Here is a 14648-nt window from a genome sequence, read left to right as displayed (position 1 = left end):
CTGCTGGCTAGATAAAGATACTAAAGTGAGAGGAATGAATTTTAAATAGGGCAGGGTTGTAAATTTAAGGGCAAAAGGCTGAGTAAATGATGGAAGGATAAAAAAGATAAGCAACTGTAGAGGAACTGAAGAACAAGAACCTCCATATTCTGTTTTTCCTCAGTTCTAATTTAAGCAGTATTTGTTCATGCCTAATCTTACTGTCTTGGCAGAGTTAAAATGTCATTTTAACCTATCAGATCAAGAAGAATCAAAGGGCAAAGAATATTTATGCACGACAAACATCACCTTTCCATTGCACTTAGCAGTTGCAAGGCCTTTAATCAATATCATCTTATTTGAGTTTTAATGCAGTTCTGTGAGCACTAGAATACCATCAGAAGTAGGCTTTGGGTGCCCTGGTCCAGTGCTCTTTCAACTTCATTGTACTGCTCCCAGGATGCCAGGAATGTGGCTTTTCATCAAGTGGACATCTACTGAGTTGACTGTATTTTTACAATAATTTACAAATAAAATGTGAAAGTTCTAGGTGGTTGTACCATGTCAATTCACACAAGCAGAGCAATCTGACAGCACAGGTTTGGTCTCTTAACAAATGTCTTAATGACAGCCTGAGGTAACCTACCAGATTCTGACAATTATTTTTTACCATCCAGCTGCTTCGGAGGGATTCTTGAGAAGATATGATGTTACACTCAGCTTTGGTCGTCTGTCTCTTACTCATCACGGTTTCTTCTAACCTTGCCATGGCAATCAAAAAGGGAAAAAGACCTCCCCAGACACTCTCAAGAGGTACTGGAATCTCATTTTATTTTCTGAACTCAGTCATTTGGATTGTTTTAAAATTCATCATCTCTTGCCTGTAGTCTAGTTATAAAGCCAACTCAATTAACTGAAATTTTTTGTTGTGTATCACTTTAAAATAGGAGAAAAAAAACAACAACAGAGAGGATCAGTTAATTTTAAAGAGTGAGCCACATGAAATGAAAAACAACAATTTGTTGCATCTTCTATAGAAATAGTGGAGAACTGGTTTCATTGCCTATAACTTTGGTAACCAGAGTCCTGCAAAATGCTATTGATTGATACGTTATATTGATATCCTAAATGCAATCAGGATCCCCTCAAAATCTGTTCCAGTGCCCTGTCCTCTCTTTATTCAGGCAAGAAAATAATTTGGAATGATTTTACACTGGGGTCCCCAGAAAATTATACTTTATCTCCATCCTCCAAGAATTTTGGTTAACCAAGTGTTGGTTATGCTGATTCCAGAAAACAGCTGCAGTATTTTTAGAGGACATAATCTAGATTTGTCATTGGCTACACTGAAAACATTTCTATTTTGTACCAACTGTTTTACTTTGGCCTGAGAAACAATTATATCTTCACCTGCAAAGAAATAATTCATAAAGAAAATTCTCAGAATTGATTCCTACATTTCCAGCTACCAGAAATGGAAAGGAAATCATTTGTCTCCAAATAGCTAATTCTAAATTAGTAACACAAACCAAAAAACACTTGACTGGTACTTGGAATGGTAATGTGACTGGAGCAAACAAATGGAGATCAACTATAGCATAATTTCAAATTTTAAAATACTGACTTTCTTTCCAAGTTAATTCATTCCTTAACAGATGTATTGGGTACCAGCCAATTGCCTGTCAGTGTTCAGCCAAGATAATTAATTCTACTTCAGTTTAAAATCACAGAAACTATAAGTCTAAAAAAATTGGTAAGTTTTTGCAAAATAAATAAAAGAGGGAAATATTTTCCTAAGTGTAATTTATCATGTACCTCCATATATACATACAACAGTTATAAAACAATGAACTCAGTAGCCTTAAAGTGCCAAAGATCAAACTCACTGCCCTTAAAGACCCTCGAGGGCTGAGTTAAGCAGCATGCTGTAACTATAATTAAGGTACCAATATTCTGTGTATTCACTTCCAAATGTCCATTAAAACTGGTGAATTTTATGAAAAATATACTCAATACGTACAATAAATTTTAAACAACGCGATGAGTCTGTTATTTCAGTTAAACTATGTCAACAGGGGAGATGACTGATAGCAGCTGGGAACTCCATTATTCAGAAATGGTTTGCATTTGGTTAAGCCTTTATCTTCTACTGGCACATAGAAAACAACTGAGAATGAGGATTTAAGGTAGGGGTGAAAGGGAAATTTGACTACAGTGTACCAAGTAGCATATGGAGCCTCTTAGAGTGCAGAGCAGCCCCAGTTAAACAGACACAGTGTTAGGGAGAAAAGGGAGTATTAATCGGAAAAAGGTAAGAAATGGTTCAGTAAAAAAGTGAACCCCAAATCTTAACTTCCTTTTAAACCAAAACTGCTCTGCGTCCAGCACCTGGTCCAGTGCCTGGCATACAGTAAGTACTCAATAAATACATACTGGAGAATGAATAAAATCTCAGAAGATAAGTAAGCATAGCCAGTAATGGATTAGGAATTAGGGATCATGATAATGAACAGAGAACAATAAGACTGTATTGTCTTACCTGCATACACCCAGTGCTAAGTGGAGCAAGGCATATGGCAGATGTTCCTTCAATATTTGTGGAACTAAGTTAAACAGGAGCAGAGAACGGTAATTCTTCCCACTGCTGACATTCTGGCATTGAATGATATTTGCAACAGAATAGGGAAATTAAGTAGGAACACAGTCTCACTGGCTGTTACCAAAATAACTTTTATCTAATGCAAAACGTGGCATAAACTTACTACGTGTGTTTGAGTAAAGTTGTAAAGAAAGTCTTTCAGGGTTATTACAGATAGGAAGTATTCCTGCTAAGGTTGGGGTACTAAGCTAACATAAGATGTCTTCCAATGTTAGGATTCTAAGGTCAGGCAAAAACAAACCAACAACACTTCTGGTAAGAGTGTAAAATAATGCACTCACTTGGAAAAACTGTCAGAAAGTTAAAGTTATAGTTACCATTTGATCCAGCAATTCCACTTCTAAGGATTATACCCAAGAAAAATGAAAACATATGTTCACACTGAAGTTTGCACTCAAATGTTCATAGCAGTATTATTCATAAAATCCAAAAACTAGAAACAACCTAAATGTCCATCAGCTGATAAATGGACAAACAAAATGTGGTATATCCATAAAATGGAATAATATTTAGCCCAAGAATGAAGTCCTAATACATGCCACAACATGGATGAACCTTAAAAACATTGCATTAAGTGAAAGCATCCAGTCATAAGATACATCGCATCTTATACGATTCCACTTATATGAGATGTCTGGAATAAGATAATCTATACAGACAAAGTAGATTAGCCATTTCTTAGGGTTGTAGGAGATGAAAGAATTGCGTGGTGATAACTAAAGGGTACAGGGTTTCTTTCTGAAGTGATGAAAATCTTCCAAAATTGATTTTGGTGATGATTGCACATTATGTAAATATATTAAAAGAATGTATATACTTTCAATGGATGAACTGTATTGGCATATGAATTATATTTGAATAAAGTTGTTATTAAAAAACAAACAAACCAAAACCCAGCAGGCAGAAATCATGGGATCATATTTATCCTGCTTCATAATTCTGCTTCATAAGTCCTGGACATCTTTAAGCCATGGTATCAAAACCAGGAACTCCAGTCTGACAACATATGAAACTTATGAAAAAATCTGGGTCCAAAATAGCCTGAAACTATTTCTGTTTTCAAATTAATTCAACCTTTTTCATCCATAGACTGAGACATTTCCTGAATACTTTGAAATATTTCTGGATGTTTTGTGCATTCTTCTCTTCAATGGTCTTATTCTTCAATCTCTAATACACATTCCCAACTACTCACATCATTCCTTTAAAGGCTAGTGGGGGGACTTCCCTAGTGGCGCAGTGGTTAAGAATCCACCTGCCAATGCAGGAGACACGGGTTCGATCCCTGGTCCGGGAGGATCCCACATGCTGCAGAGCAACTAAGCCCGTGAGCCACAACTACTGAGCCTGTGCGCCACAACTACTGAAGCCCGTGCGCCTGGAGCCTGTGCTCCGCAACAGGACAGGCCACCATAAGGAGAACCCTGGACACCGCAACGAAGAGTAGCCCCCACTCACCACAACTACAGAAAACCCATGTGCAGCAACAAAGACCTGATGCAACCAAAATAAATAAATAAATAAATAAAATTGATTCTTTAAAAAATAAAGCTAGTGGGTTCTCTCTCTACTCGTTGTGTTCTGTTTCCCTCTCCTCCACTCTTTTGGATGCTTCCAAAACAAGGGTTTTATTGAGTCTCTCAACCATAAAATTCCCATGCCAGAATTTTTTTCTCTGTTAAAACTCAAAGCAAAATTTGAAATTCCTTTTTTTCAATGATGTGTTATGACTTCGAAGGAGTCAACATCTCTTGACACTCAAGATTCAAGGACGCTGTTCAGTATAGCCCAAAGTATTCCCGATAGATTTACAAAGTATGCAAAGATTAACTGTTATTTCCTCCTGTACGTTCTGAAAGTGAGAGCTCTTGCATGGTCCAGAGATGTCCTTTCAATCACCATTAATCATAATAGCATCTACTGAACACTTACTGGGTTCAAGGCCATGGGCCTTAAGATTTAAAACATAGTCACAAAACCTCAGTAATATCACCTGAAAGGACACAACCTCTTTGTATCTAGTTATAATTATGTATCCTCCATACCTTATGTCAGACAACTGCTTGGTAGCTTAAATATCTGTAGATAGATACCTGCTTATCACACCCCCAACTCAGAACTCTTTGGTAGTCCTGAGTTAACACATTGATTTCTCTCTTCTGTTTAGGATGGGGAGATGACATCACTTGGATGCAGACTTATGAGGAAGGTCTCTTTCATATTCAAAAAAGGTAAAACACCTCTCAGTTAACTTTGACAGATGATACAGATACCTCCTCACAGGAGAGCCAAACACTAGCATGTTAGCTTTTCAGAGGATACAATAAGAATTTGCTCTGATATTGTATGCTGTTTGGACTAAGAGTTGCTATTAGAATTTTTTTATAAACAACAGCTCTAGACACTTCTGTATTAATTTCTTAATTATCCAAGCAAGCTTTTTTATCTGAGGAATAATTGACTTAACATTATATTAGTTTCAGATATACAACTTAATGATTGGATATTTGTATATATGCAAAATGATTACCACAATAAGTCTAGTTAACATCCACCAAGCAAACTTTGAATATAAATTGTATAAACAAAACAGCATCACTCACTGGGCATTATACAAGCTTAAACAAGAACCTGACTTATAGCAGCACTTCTCAAGGCTGTCTGATCATCAGAACAACTCAGAGAGCTTTTTTAAAAATCCATATTCAGGGTCAACTACTTACTGAGTATCCACTTCTATGCGCCAGGCACTCAGTGACCAAGAGTGACGTGATTTACTAAAGATCTACTAAATCTTTGGGGATGGAGCTGAGAAACTTGTACTTTTAAAAGCACCCCAAGAATTTATCAAATATCTAAAGAATGTTCAATTCCACTCTTTGAAGAAAAAGAAAAGATTCCAAATAAGAATTGGCTAAAACACTCTCAACACCAGACAAATATTACAAAAAAAAAAAAAAAAGTCTACAGAATAATCTTATTTCCGAATAGAAATGTAAAAAACAAACAACATATTAGCAAAGAGCAGACAGCAGAACACTAAAGAATATACCCTGATAAAGTGAGATTCAGTCTGGGAAAGCCAAAAGATTCAAGATTAAGACATCTATTAATTAAAATAATTTAATATTTATAAGGACACAAATCATACAAGTATCTCCTATCTCCACAAATGCTAAAAAAAAAAGCATTTAATACAATGCCAAATCCATATTTGAAGTTAAAAAACTTATCCATCCCAGCAAAAAAGTCAACATCATGCTTACTGAGGAAAAACAATTAAAGTATCCCACTGATGGATTCTTTAATCACCACAATTACTAACGTTGTTCTGGAGATACTAACCAATGCAATTAGATGAGAAAAACTTACAAAGGAGAGAGTGAAAGAATCCTCATTTGCAGCTGATGACTGTGTTTGTGAAAAACTTGAGAATCAGCCCAAAGTATCAGAACTACGAAGATTCAGTTAAATTAGATGAGACTAAATTAATACCTAGAAATCAACAGCATATATATATATATATATATATAATCAAAATAGTTAAAGGCAGTTATAAAATACCTTATATAAAATAGCAATAAAAAAGATGAAATATCCCAGGATAAACTTGACAGAAAATGTACAAAATCTGTATGAACTAAATGTACTAGTGAGGAAAGAAATTACAAACCTATGTGAAGGGATATCATGTTCTTGGAGAGGAAGATTCAATATCGTAAAAATGTCAATCCTCTCTATAGCTAAAAAATTTGTTAAGACAATCACAATATATTAGTACAAGTTTTTAAGTGATTTTAAAATTGAAATGGAAACATAGACAGACTTAAATAGTTAGGAACATTCTGAGAAGAAATCAGTGGGGACTAGCCCTTAATCAATATGAAACATTTTAATAACACAGTATGTTACCGGTAAATGAATTGAATAGAATGGAGAGAACAGAAAACTGGATACTACAGAAATTGTTTACATGATTAAGTGGCATTTTGAATCAGGAGTAGGAGAGATAGAGTATGTAAAATAATTGTTAGAATTTGATAGCCATTTGTGAAAAATAAAAAAATTTGTATCTATACCTCACATTTTACATCAAAATAAATTATAAAGATTAATTATAAGGATGAAACCATTAAGGTACTAGAAGACACTATTACAAAACTGTTATTCCTTTAAATTCTTGGGGTAGGGTACAATTAGGGTGAGGCATGAGGGATGTCTAGGATGCAAAAACAAAGCACTTCATTTTTGTGCCCTAGATGCTACCCTTACCTCACCCTAGTCCTCCTTTAGAGTTGAGTATGGCCAAAGGAAAAAAAAAAGAAGAAAGAAAAATCCTAAAATAAATGACTAATATTTTTGATTATGCAAATTTCTGCAAATCAGAAATTTATCATAAGCAAACGAAAAAGGCAAAAAATACAAAACTAACAGAAAACTATAGCTCATATTACAAGAGTGAATTTCTCTAATATACAAAGTACTCATATAAATTAATAAGAAAAAGGTCAAGGCAATGACCGTGAAAAAATGAACATAAGATAGGAAAGATAGTACACAGAATAAAAAAATTAGTAACCTAAACATATGAGTAAGATTATTTTTTACAGCTTTATTGAGATATAATTTACATAAACATTGTGCAGATTTAAGGTGTAGAATGTGATGATTTGATGTATGTATATATTGCACAATGATGACCACAATAAGGTTAATTATCACCTCACATAGTTAACGTGTGTGTGTGTGTGTGTGTGTGTGTGTGTGTTGAGAACTTTTAAGATGTATTTTCTTATCAGCTTTCAAGTATACCATACAGTATTGTTAACTCTGGTCATCACTACATTCCCAGGACTCACTCATCTTATAACTGGAAGTGTGTACCCTTTGAGCACTTTTACCCATTTTCCCCACCTCCCAATCCCCCACCCCGGGAAACCACCAATCTACTCTCTGTTTCTATGAGTTTGGTTTTTACTTTTTTTTAAATTCCAGGTTCTACATATAAGTGAGATCATATAGTATTTGTCTCTGACTTATTTTACTTAACATAATATGCTCAAGGTTCATTCACGTTGTCACAAATGTACTGAGAGTCACTTAGGTTGCTTCCATGTCCTGGCTATTGTAAATAATGCTGCAATGAACATGGGGATGCAGATATCCCTTTGAGATAGTGAAATAGTGATTTCATTTTCTTTGGGTATATACCCAGAAGTAGAATTGCTGGATCATATGGTGACTATTTTTTATAAGAAAGTAAAACCACATTAACTTCCCTCTTTCACCTACTGGATAAAAGAATTAAAAGCTCAATAACCAGTTTTAGTGAGAGTAAATACTTAGTTCTCACATTATCAGAGAGAACATAAATTGGTACAGCTTCTAAGGAAAGTATATACAGTGCATCAAAATTATAAATGCACATACTCTGACGCAGAAACTCCACTTCTGGAAATTTATTTACAAATATACCCACCCATGTGCAAAATTATATGTAAGTAACATCATGTTCACCAAAGCATCTTTTTAAATGTCTGAAAACAATCTAAACATAAAAGATTGAAAAGAATTTAAATATCTATTTTGAGGAGACTAATAAAGTAAAGATGATCCATATAATGGAATATTATACAAAAGCACAAGGGAATAACATCCAAGATATATGATTATGCTAAAAAAGCCAAATGCAGATACATGTGTATAGCGTGCTAGTATTTGTATTTTTTTTAAAAAAAGAATATATATACATATGGACATGCATATGAACATGCACAATTCATAATCATATACATTTACATAAGTATATACACAAGCATATGCATATGCACATGTGTATTTTGTTATATGACCTGAAAAACTCTGGAAGCAAACTTAGAAAATGGTAACACTGCTTACTTCTTGAAGGCAGGATGGGAGAAAGAATTTTTACTTTTTTAACTTTTGAATTTTAAACCATCTGAATTTATAACTTATTTTCAATGAAAAACATGTAGAATTTTAAAAGATAATTCACCAAATGATGCTGATAAGCAGCTAGGCTTGGAAGGCTCTGGTTATAGAGCATCTCAGAAGTACAGCTCCCCAAAATTTTTACTCTTTCTCTCACTCGAGTTTCTCATAATCTGATGTGCTAGTTCATAAGATTTTTTTTTTCCCAATTTAAAATGCTTTATTTTTTTAATTCTTTTTAAAATTCTTTTCCTATTTAGGTTATTACAGAATATTGAGCCAAGTTCCCTGTGCTATACAGCAGGTCCTTGTTGGTTATCTATAGTAGTGTGTACATGTCAATCCCAAACTCCCAGTCTATCTCTCCCCCTACCCTTCGCCCCTGGTAACCGTAAGACTAGGGACCACCTGTTTTATTGATAATTTGGTCTGTGAGCTAAGGATGATTTTTACATTAAAAGAATGTTTTTAATCAAAAGAAGAATAATATCTTGTGAAACATGGAAGCTACTTGAAATTCAAATTCCAGTGTTATAAATTAAGTTTTACTATAACACGGCCACTCTCACCTTGTTGCATATTGTCCATGGCTGCTTTCGTGCAATAACAGCAGAGGTGAGCGGTTGTGAACAAGACCACATGGGCTGCAAAACCTCAAATACTTACCATCTGCCTCTTTGCTTTAAAAGTTTCTGAGCCCTTTTTCAGGTGTTCCTAATTCAGTGTCTGCCAGAAACAGAAGCTTTTCCTAAAACGGATTACTGTCTTGGTTTGACTGTCTGAACAACCCATTCAAAGCTGAACTATTAAGACTGAGTATTCTGTGGTCTTGATACATTTTTCCTTGGACTCCAGTTGGCCAGAAATCTGATGGAGAAATTAGTTTTCCAAGAGTTACATCAATGTCTTTCCTTACACAGAGCTATCCTTATTTCCAGCTGCTGTGCTGGGAAGAAAGGGTAGCAGTTCAGGAAATCAGAATGACTCACGCCCCTGAATTGTTCTGCATCACAGGACACCTCTATCTACCTAAGTGCAATCAGAGAAAAAGTTATCTAGTAAAAGAATTACTACTTGGTGCTTAGGAGGTCTAAGTTCTGTATGAGTCTCTAAAGAAATGTCAATGAATATTCTTAGGCTCAGTTTTCTACTAATTAAAAAGAGGTAATAATATTTCATTCATTGGATATCTAATCTGCTCTTTCACCAGTAAATGTGAAGTTGTTGGCAAATGTTAGCTTTCTATGTTATAAATTTTAAGAGATAAGTTGTAGGATTTATTCTTACCTAAAATTAACTTATATTCTAAGTTTGAGGATTAAATGAAATTATTTACACTTCAAAGTGTGTTATTTAACACTTTTGAGACTAAAGTTTGAAAAAACAGGATTATTCAGTAACAAGTATTTCATATGATTACGTCTGTTGTTTTTAAAAAGATTTATGCTTGATACATATACACTCGTCTATCTCTTTTTGTACCTAGCATCCTTGCAAAGTTAAAGAAACATTTTTAAAAACATCTTATATACCCGAATCATAATTATTTTGTCCTTCACTGTAGTTAACATTCTAATTTTTCTCGTATTCTAAACAGCAGGGTAGTCAATGAGCTACCACCAAAACTTTTCTTCAGAGAGTTAAAATCAAAATGACACTGAAAAATATATAGGAAGGGAACTCTCCCTGAGACTGTTGGTAATTGTAAGTTGTGACAAGAATAAAAGGTTGTGAAAATGGTCAAATATTAATAGACTTTTTGAAAAACAAACAAAAAACCTAAGTAAAAACTTCGACAATTCCAAAATTTTATACCAGATGTTCATTGGAAATGAATACTACCTTGCTCATAATATCTTTTCATCTATGGAGACAGAATTGACTTTTATTTTTCTAACTGTACTACAGTATACATAAGAACGACCTGGTAAGCTTGTTAAGCTAAGGATTCCTGGACCTCACCCCCACAGATGCTGACCGAGTGGGCCCAAGAGGGAGCCTGAGAATTTACATTTCTAATGAGCTACATTTCTGGTGACGCTGATGCTTCAGTGCTGAGGCCATGTTATGACTAAGAGGACTACAGACTACAGCGCTGTGATTTGTCAGGCTGAGATGTTTACTTTATGTCTCATAGAAAGTATGAGAATCTTAAATCTAATTTCACTGTACATTTTAACTCAAATTAATCACTTGGCTCAATTCCACACTCTCTCTGTTTAGTAACAAGCCACTGATGGTTATTCATCACTTGGAGGACTGTCAATACTGCCAAGGTAATTTTTGCTCCTGAGATCTTATTGTATCTCCAATATGAAGTAGGAAAGTGACCTGGTTACAAATTGTTAAGAAGGCACTCAGGAAACTCTATTCCAAAAAAAAAAAGGACAACTGCTAGAGTACCACCATTTTACTAAGGTGCTTAAAGACTACAATGATTGTTAGTAATTTATTGAATATATTCATATTACATGTCCTTTAGAATTTTATATCCATCTTCCTCCCCTGCCCCCCCCCAAAAACGTAGGAAAAATGGCTGAAAGAAGATGCTGTTTTAACCAATGAGTCAATGAATTACATGACATTGTAAAACTGGTGATTTCATCAATGTGATTCTCTCTTGATGTCTTCTTGGATAGACTCTGTCCCTCATTGATTTCCAGTTAGAGACGAAGTGGCAATGGGCCAATGAACTATTTACATCCAAGTTACAGACGCAAACAAATGCAAAATACTAGCTTAATTTTGCTACATTATATTGAAGGCGTCTTGATCCTTGAAACTAATTGACATTATGTTTTCTCCCACAGCACTAAAAAAAGTGTTTGCCCAAAATAAAGAAATACAAGAAATGGCTCAGAATAATTTCATCATGCTGAATCTCATGGTACCTGACCTCTACAATGTTTTCTTAATATCTCAATTCAGTGGAAAAGCTGAATCTCTTTTTTTGTCTTTTTTTGAAGACAAAAAGAGCTATAAAGTATTAGTGGATATAGAATGTTATACAGAATTGTAGGAGGCCAAAATATATAACTTACTGAAAGGCTTGTTTACATAAAATATTTTTAAATCAACTGTTAAAAACAGTCCAATCCAATAACATTCTTTTTTTTCATCTTTTTCCTAGCATGAAACCACTGATAAGAATTTATCACCTGATGGACAATACGTGCCTAGAATCATGTTTGTGGGTAATTGTACAATCTCTTTCCATCAGATTTAGAAAATCAGTAGCCTTCTTGCTTTTATTTACTTTTAAATGCTAGTTCAAGTACTATTCCTTTTAAAGGGAAGTCATTAGTAACCCAGTCAATAACAGTTCTTGTTAGGTCAACAATCAAACTCGTTATATCTATAACTTGTAACTTATAAATATTAAATTTTAATGTTTTAAATTAACTGATGCTATGAAATCAATATCCCAATGTAGTTTCAGTATTGTTCTCTAAACTATTATATGTTGACAGAGACCTGTGACACACCAAAATGAGAATTCAGATTAACTCACAATGAATTCACATGTATGAAAACTGATTTTGCTTATAAATTTGCTTAACGTTTGTTTTAGATTAAGAGGCAAGAATGATTTTCAGAATATTTTAAATAATATGTAAGGTACTTATTTTTTCTTGGCAGATCCTTCTTTAACAGTCAGAGCTGATATAACTGGAAGATACTCAAACAGATTATATACATATGAACCTCAGGATTTACCGCTATGTAAGTATTCACAAATTATCTTGAACAGTGATACTAGCAACACTTAACTGTTAGAAGGGTCAATGATACCCTACATGGGTGCTTCCCCACAAACAGTGCTACCCACACATCACAGTCCCTGGGGCTGGTAGTGGAGATAGTGGTTAATATGCAAACTCTTAGCTCCCATCAAAATCAGAATTTCTGGGGCACCTCAGAATCTCTTCAACAGGGATCTCTAATAGTTCTTATGATCACTAAATGTTAACACCACCAAAAAGAATAGAGTACACGTGAAAATTAAACCTTAAGAAAGCCAGTCCATTCTTCTGGTATGAAAGATTATATGTGATTTCCTCAAAGTGATCATAATTAAATCTTTTCTCTTCCTTTAATGCCTATAAGCAAGGAAATACAGTCTGACTTGGGACTTTCATTTCTGCAACATTCACTATCAACTATGTTTAATAAGAGAGCTATGCCTGTCATATCCAGCAATACTGCTACAAAATAATCAGTTAACAAAATAGACACTCCCTCAAAATCCCTTTGATAAAATTTTTTAACATTAAGTTAATTAACCAGCTCTGAATGGTCTAATCCTTAAATTTACATGTACACTTTCAGCATAATATTCTTTAAGGTTGCAGATAAATCCCCAAATCTTTATAGCTGTTAATTTTAATGGGCCAATTTTAGATTCAGGGGTTAATTTAAAAATTTGGTACTCTCATTTACTAATAGAATAATGTATATTTACTTCTATTACAGTGATAGAAAACATGAAGAAAGCATTAAAACTTATTCAATCCGAGTTATAATGTATTACCTCTAAGAGGTCAAATGTCACGAAGAAAAACTTCTGGCTAATTGACTAATACTAATGGGCAGGTAAATGAATTTTGTAACATTATCATTTAGACTTTTAATGTGTTTGAATATTCTTAGGAAGGTAAAATGATATTTCAATAAATATCAAAACCAGAGCATGACAATACTGTGGCTTGATTTCTGCCTGCATCAGTAGCAAAAAAAGCTTGCTGATAGTCATAGTGGAGACAGAAAGACCTAAATAAGAGGTGTCTACACTGCTTGTTTCTACTTCCTCATCTATCATCCATTCCACCAAGTAAGCTAATCTTAATTCTGATCCCTCTATTATATCGAACCTGCAAGTTTAGGTTATAAATGATCTGCATGTTGCCAAAGCAAAGGGATGCACCTCTAGCCACTTATTATTTAACTTTTAGCAGCATAACTTTTAGAGTTAACCATTTCTTTCTTTTTTTTTTTACTTTAAAACAGACACTGAAAACGTAATTACAATAAATTTAAAATATATTTTAAAACTTTAAATATGTTTTGCTTAATTACTGGGTGGATATTTAACACTTTTAATCATTTTAAGAAGAATGTAACTGCTTCCAGAATATTAAAGAATACCTCCAGTTAACTAGCAGAAGAGGAATCTATCCATTCTGAAATTATTAAACATTCAACCACCAACTCAATTCTTCAGAGGAAGCTTTTGTAGGATCACATCCATGTCTTCTATTCCTTTAAATAACACACACACAAAAATCCTAATTTTTTATGAACAAAATTTCCCTAATCATTTGGAGTAATTCTGATTACTAACGGAAACCCCATAATCAGCTGGGAATAATTCTCAGAAACGAGAGAATATTTCAGAGGGGAAAGTTTTTCCTAATCCATAGGATTTGATTACATTTAAATAACTTGAAGTTTTGAAATATAAAGGTACACTTTTATATGAGACAGATATACAACATCTATGATACTGATGTCTGATTAATTCCAATGTTTCATGAGTCAGAGAAAGAAAGGTTTCTTCCAAGTTTTATCTGATCATTATTCAGTTCATTTTAAGCAGACTTTTTGCAACTGATCTATTTGGATATAAACAGGTTACAAGACCATCAACACTAGATATCCATGTATTCCCACTGCAAAAGAATATTAAATATCTTATTTTTTTATTTTAGATCAAAGTTTGGAGTTAATTTTTTCTTTTTTTCGGTACACGGGCCTCTCACTGTTGTGGCCTCTCCCGTTGCGGAGCACAGGCTCCGGACACACAGGCTCAGGAGCCATGGCTCACAGGCCCAGCCGCCCCACAGCATGTGGGATCCTCCAGGACCGGGGCACAAACCTGTGTCTCCTGCATCGGCAGGCAGACTGTCAACCACTGCGCCACCAGGGAAGCCCTGGAGTTAATTTTTTAATGCATTCTAAGAGACCAAAGTGTACTGGCATACTCTAATAATATAATGTATGAAGACTAATATAACTGATTTCATTGTTGCATAAACAGTGCAGAAGCAGAAAATGTCCA

At 34.3% G+C, this 14648-nt stretch overlaps 1 protein-coding gene across 1 annotated transcript; it reads left to right on the top strand.

Moving 5' to 3' along the window:
- The first annotated feature begins 328 nt into the window (after positions 1–328).
- Positions 329–13813, top strand: AGR3 (anterior gradient 3, protein disulphide isomerase family member). Its single transcript, XM_089917691.1, has 6 exons — positions 329–792; positions 4806–4869; positions 10814–10866; positions 11401–11477; positions 11721–11784; positions 12230–13813. The coding sequence occupies exons 1-6, from the start codon at positions 684–686 to the stop codon at positions 12358–12360; spliced, it is 498 nt and encodes a 165-aa protein (XP_089773817.1). The 5' UTR covers positions 329–683; the 3' UTR covers positions 12361–13813.
- The last annotated feature ends 835 nt before the right edge of the window (positions 13814–14648 follow it).

This window comes from Delphinapterus leucas, chromosome 9, assembly GCF_059928025.1.
Source record: "Delphinapterus leucas isolate spDelLeu-1000000601 "Yukka" chromosome 9, BTC_Dleu_Yukka2, whole genome shotgun sequence".
Taxonomy (NCBI): Eukaryota; Metazoa; Chordata; class Mammalia; order Artiodactyla; family Monodontidae; genus Delphinapterus; species Delphinapterus leucas.
The sequence above is the reverse complement of the archived record's forward strand: the minus strand, read 5'-3'. Positions and strand labels throughout refer to the sequence as shown.

Bases quoted from the DNA above. Each gene is read 5' to 3' on its own strand.
- AGR3 (XM_089917691.1), top strand. From the start codon at position 684: ATGATGTTACACTCAGCTTTGGTCGTCTGTCTCTTACTCATCACGGTT. The intron at 4,870-10,813 runs GTAAAACACCTC...CTCTCTGTTTAG, and splicing joins CTCTTTCATATTCAAAAAAG to TAACAAGCCACTGATGGTTA. The intron at 11,478-11,720 runs GTACCTGACCTC...TCTTTTTCCTAG, and splicing joins TCATCATGCTGAATCTCATG to CATGAAACCACTGATAAGAA.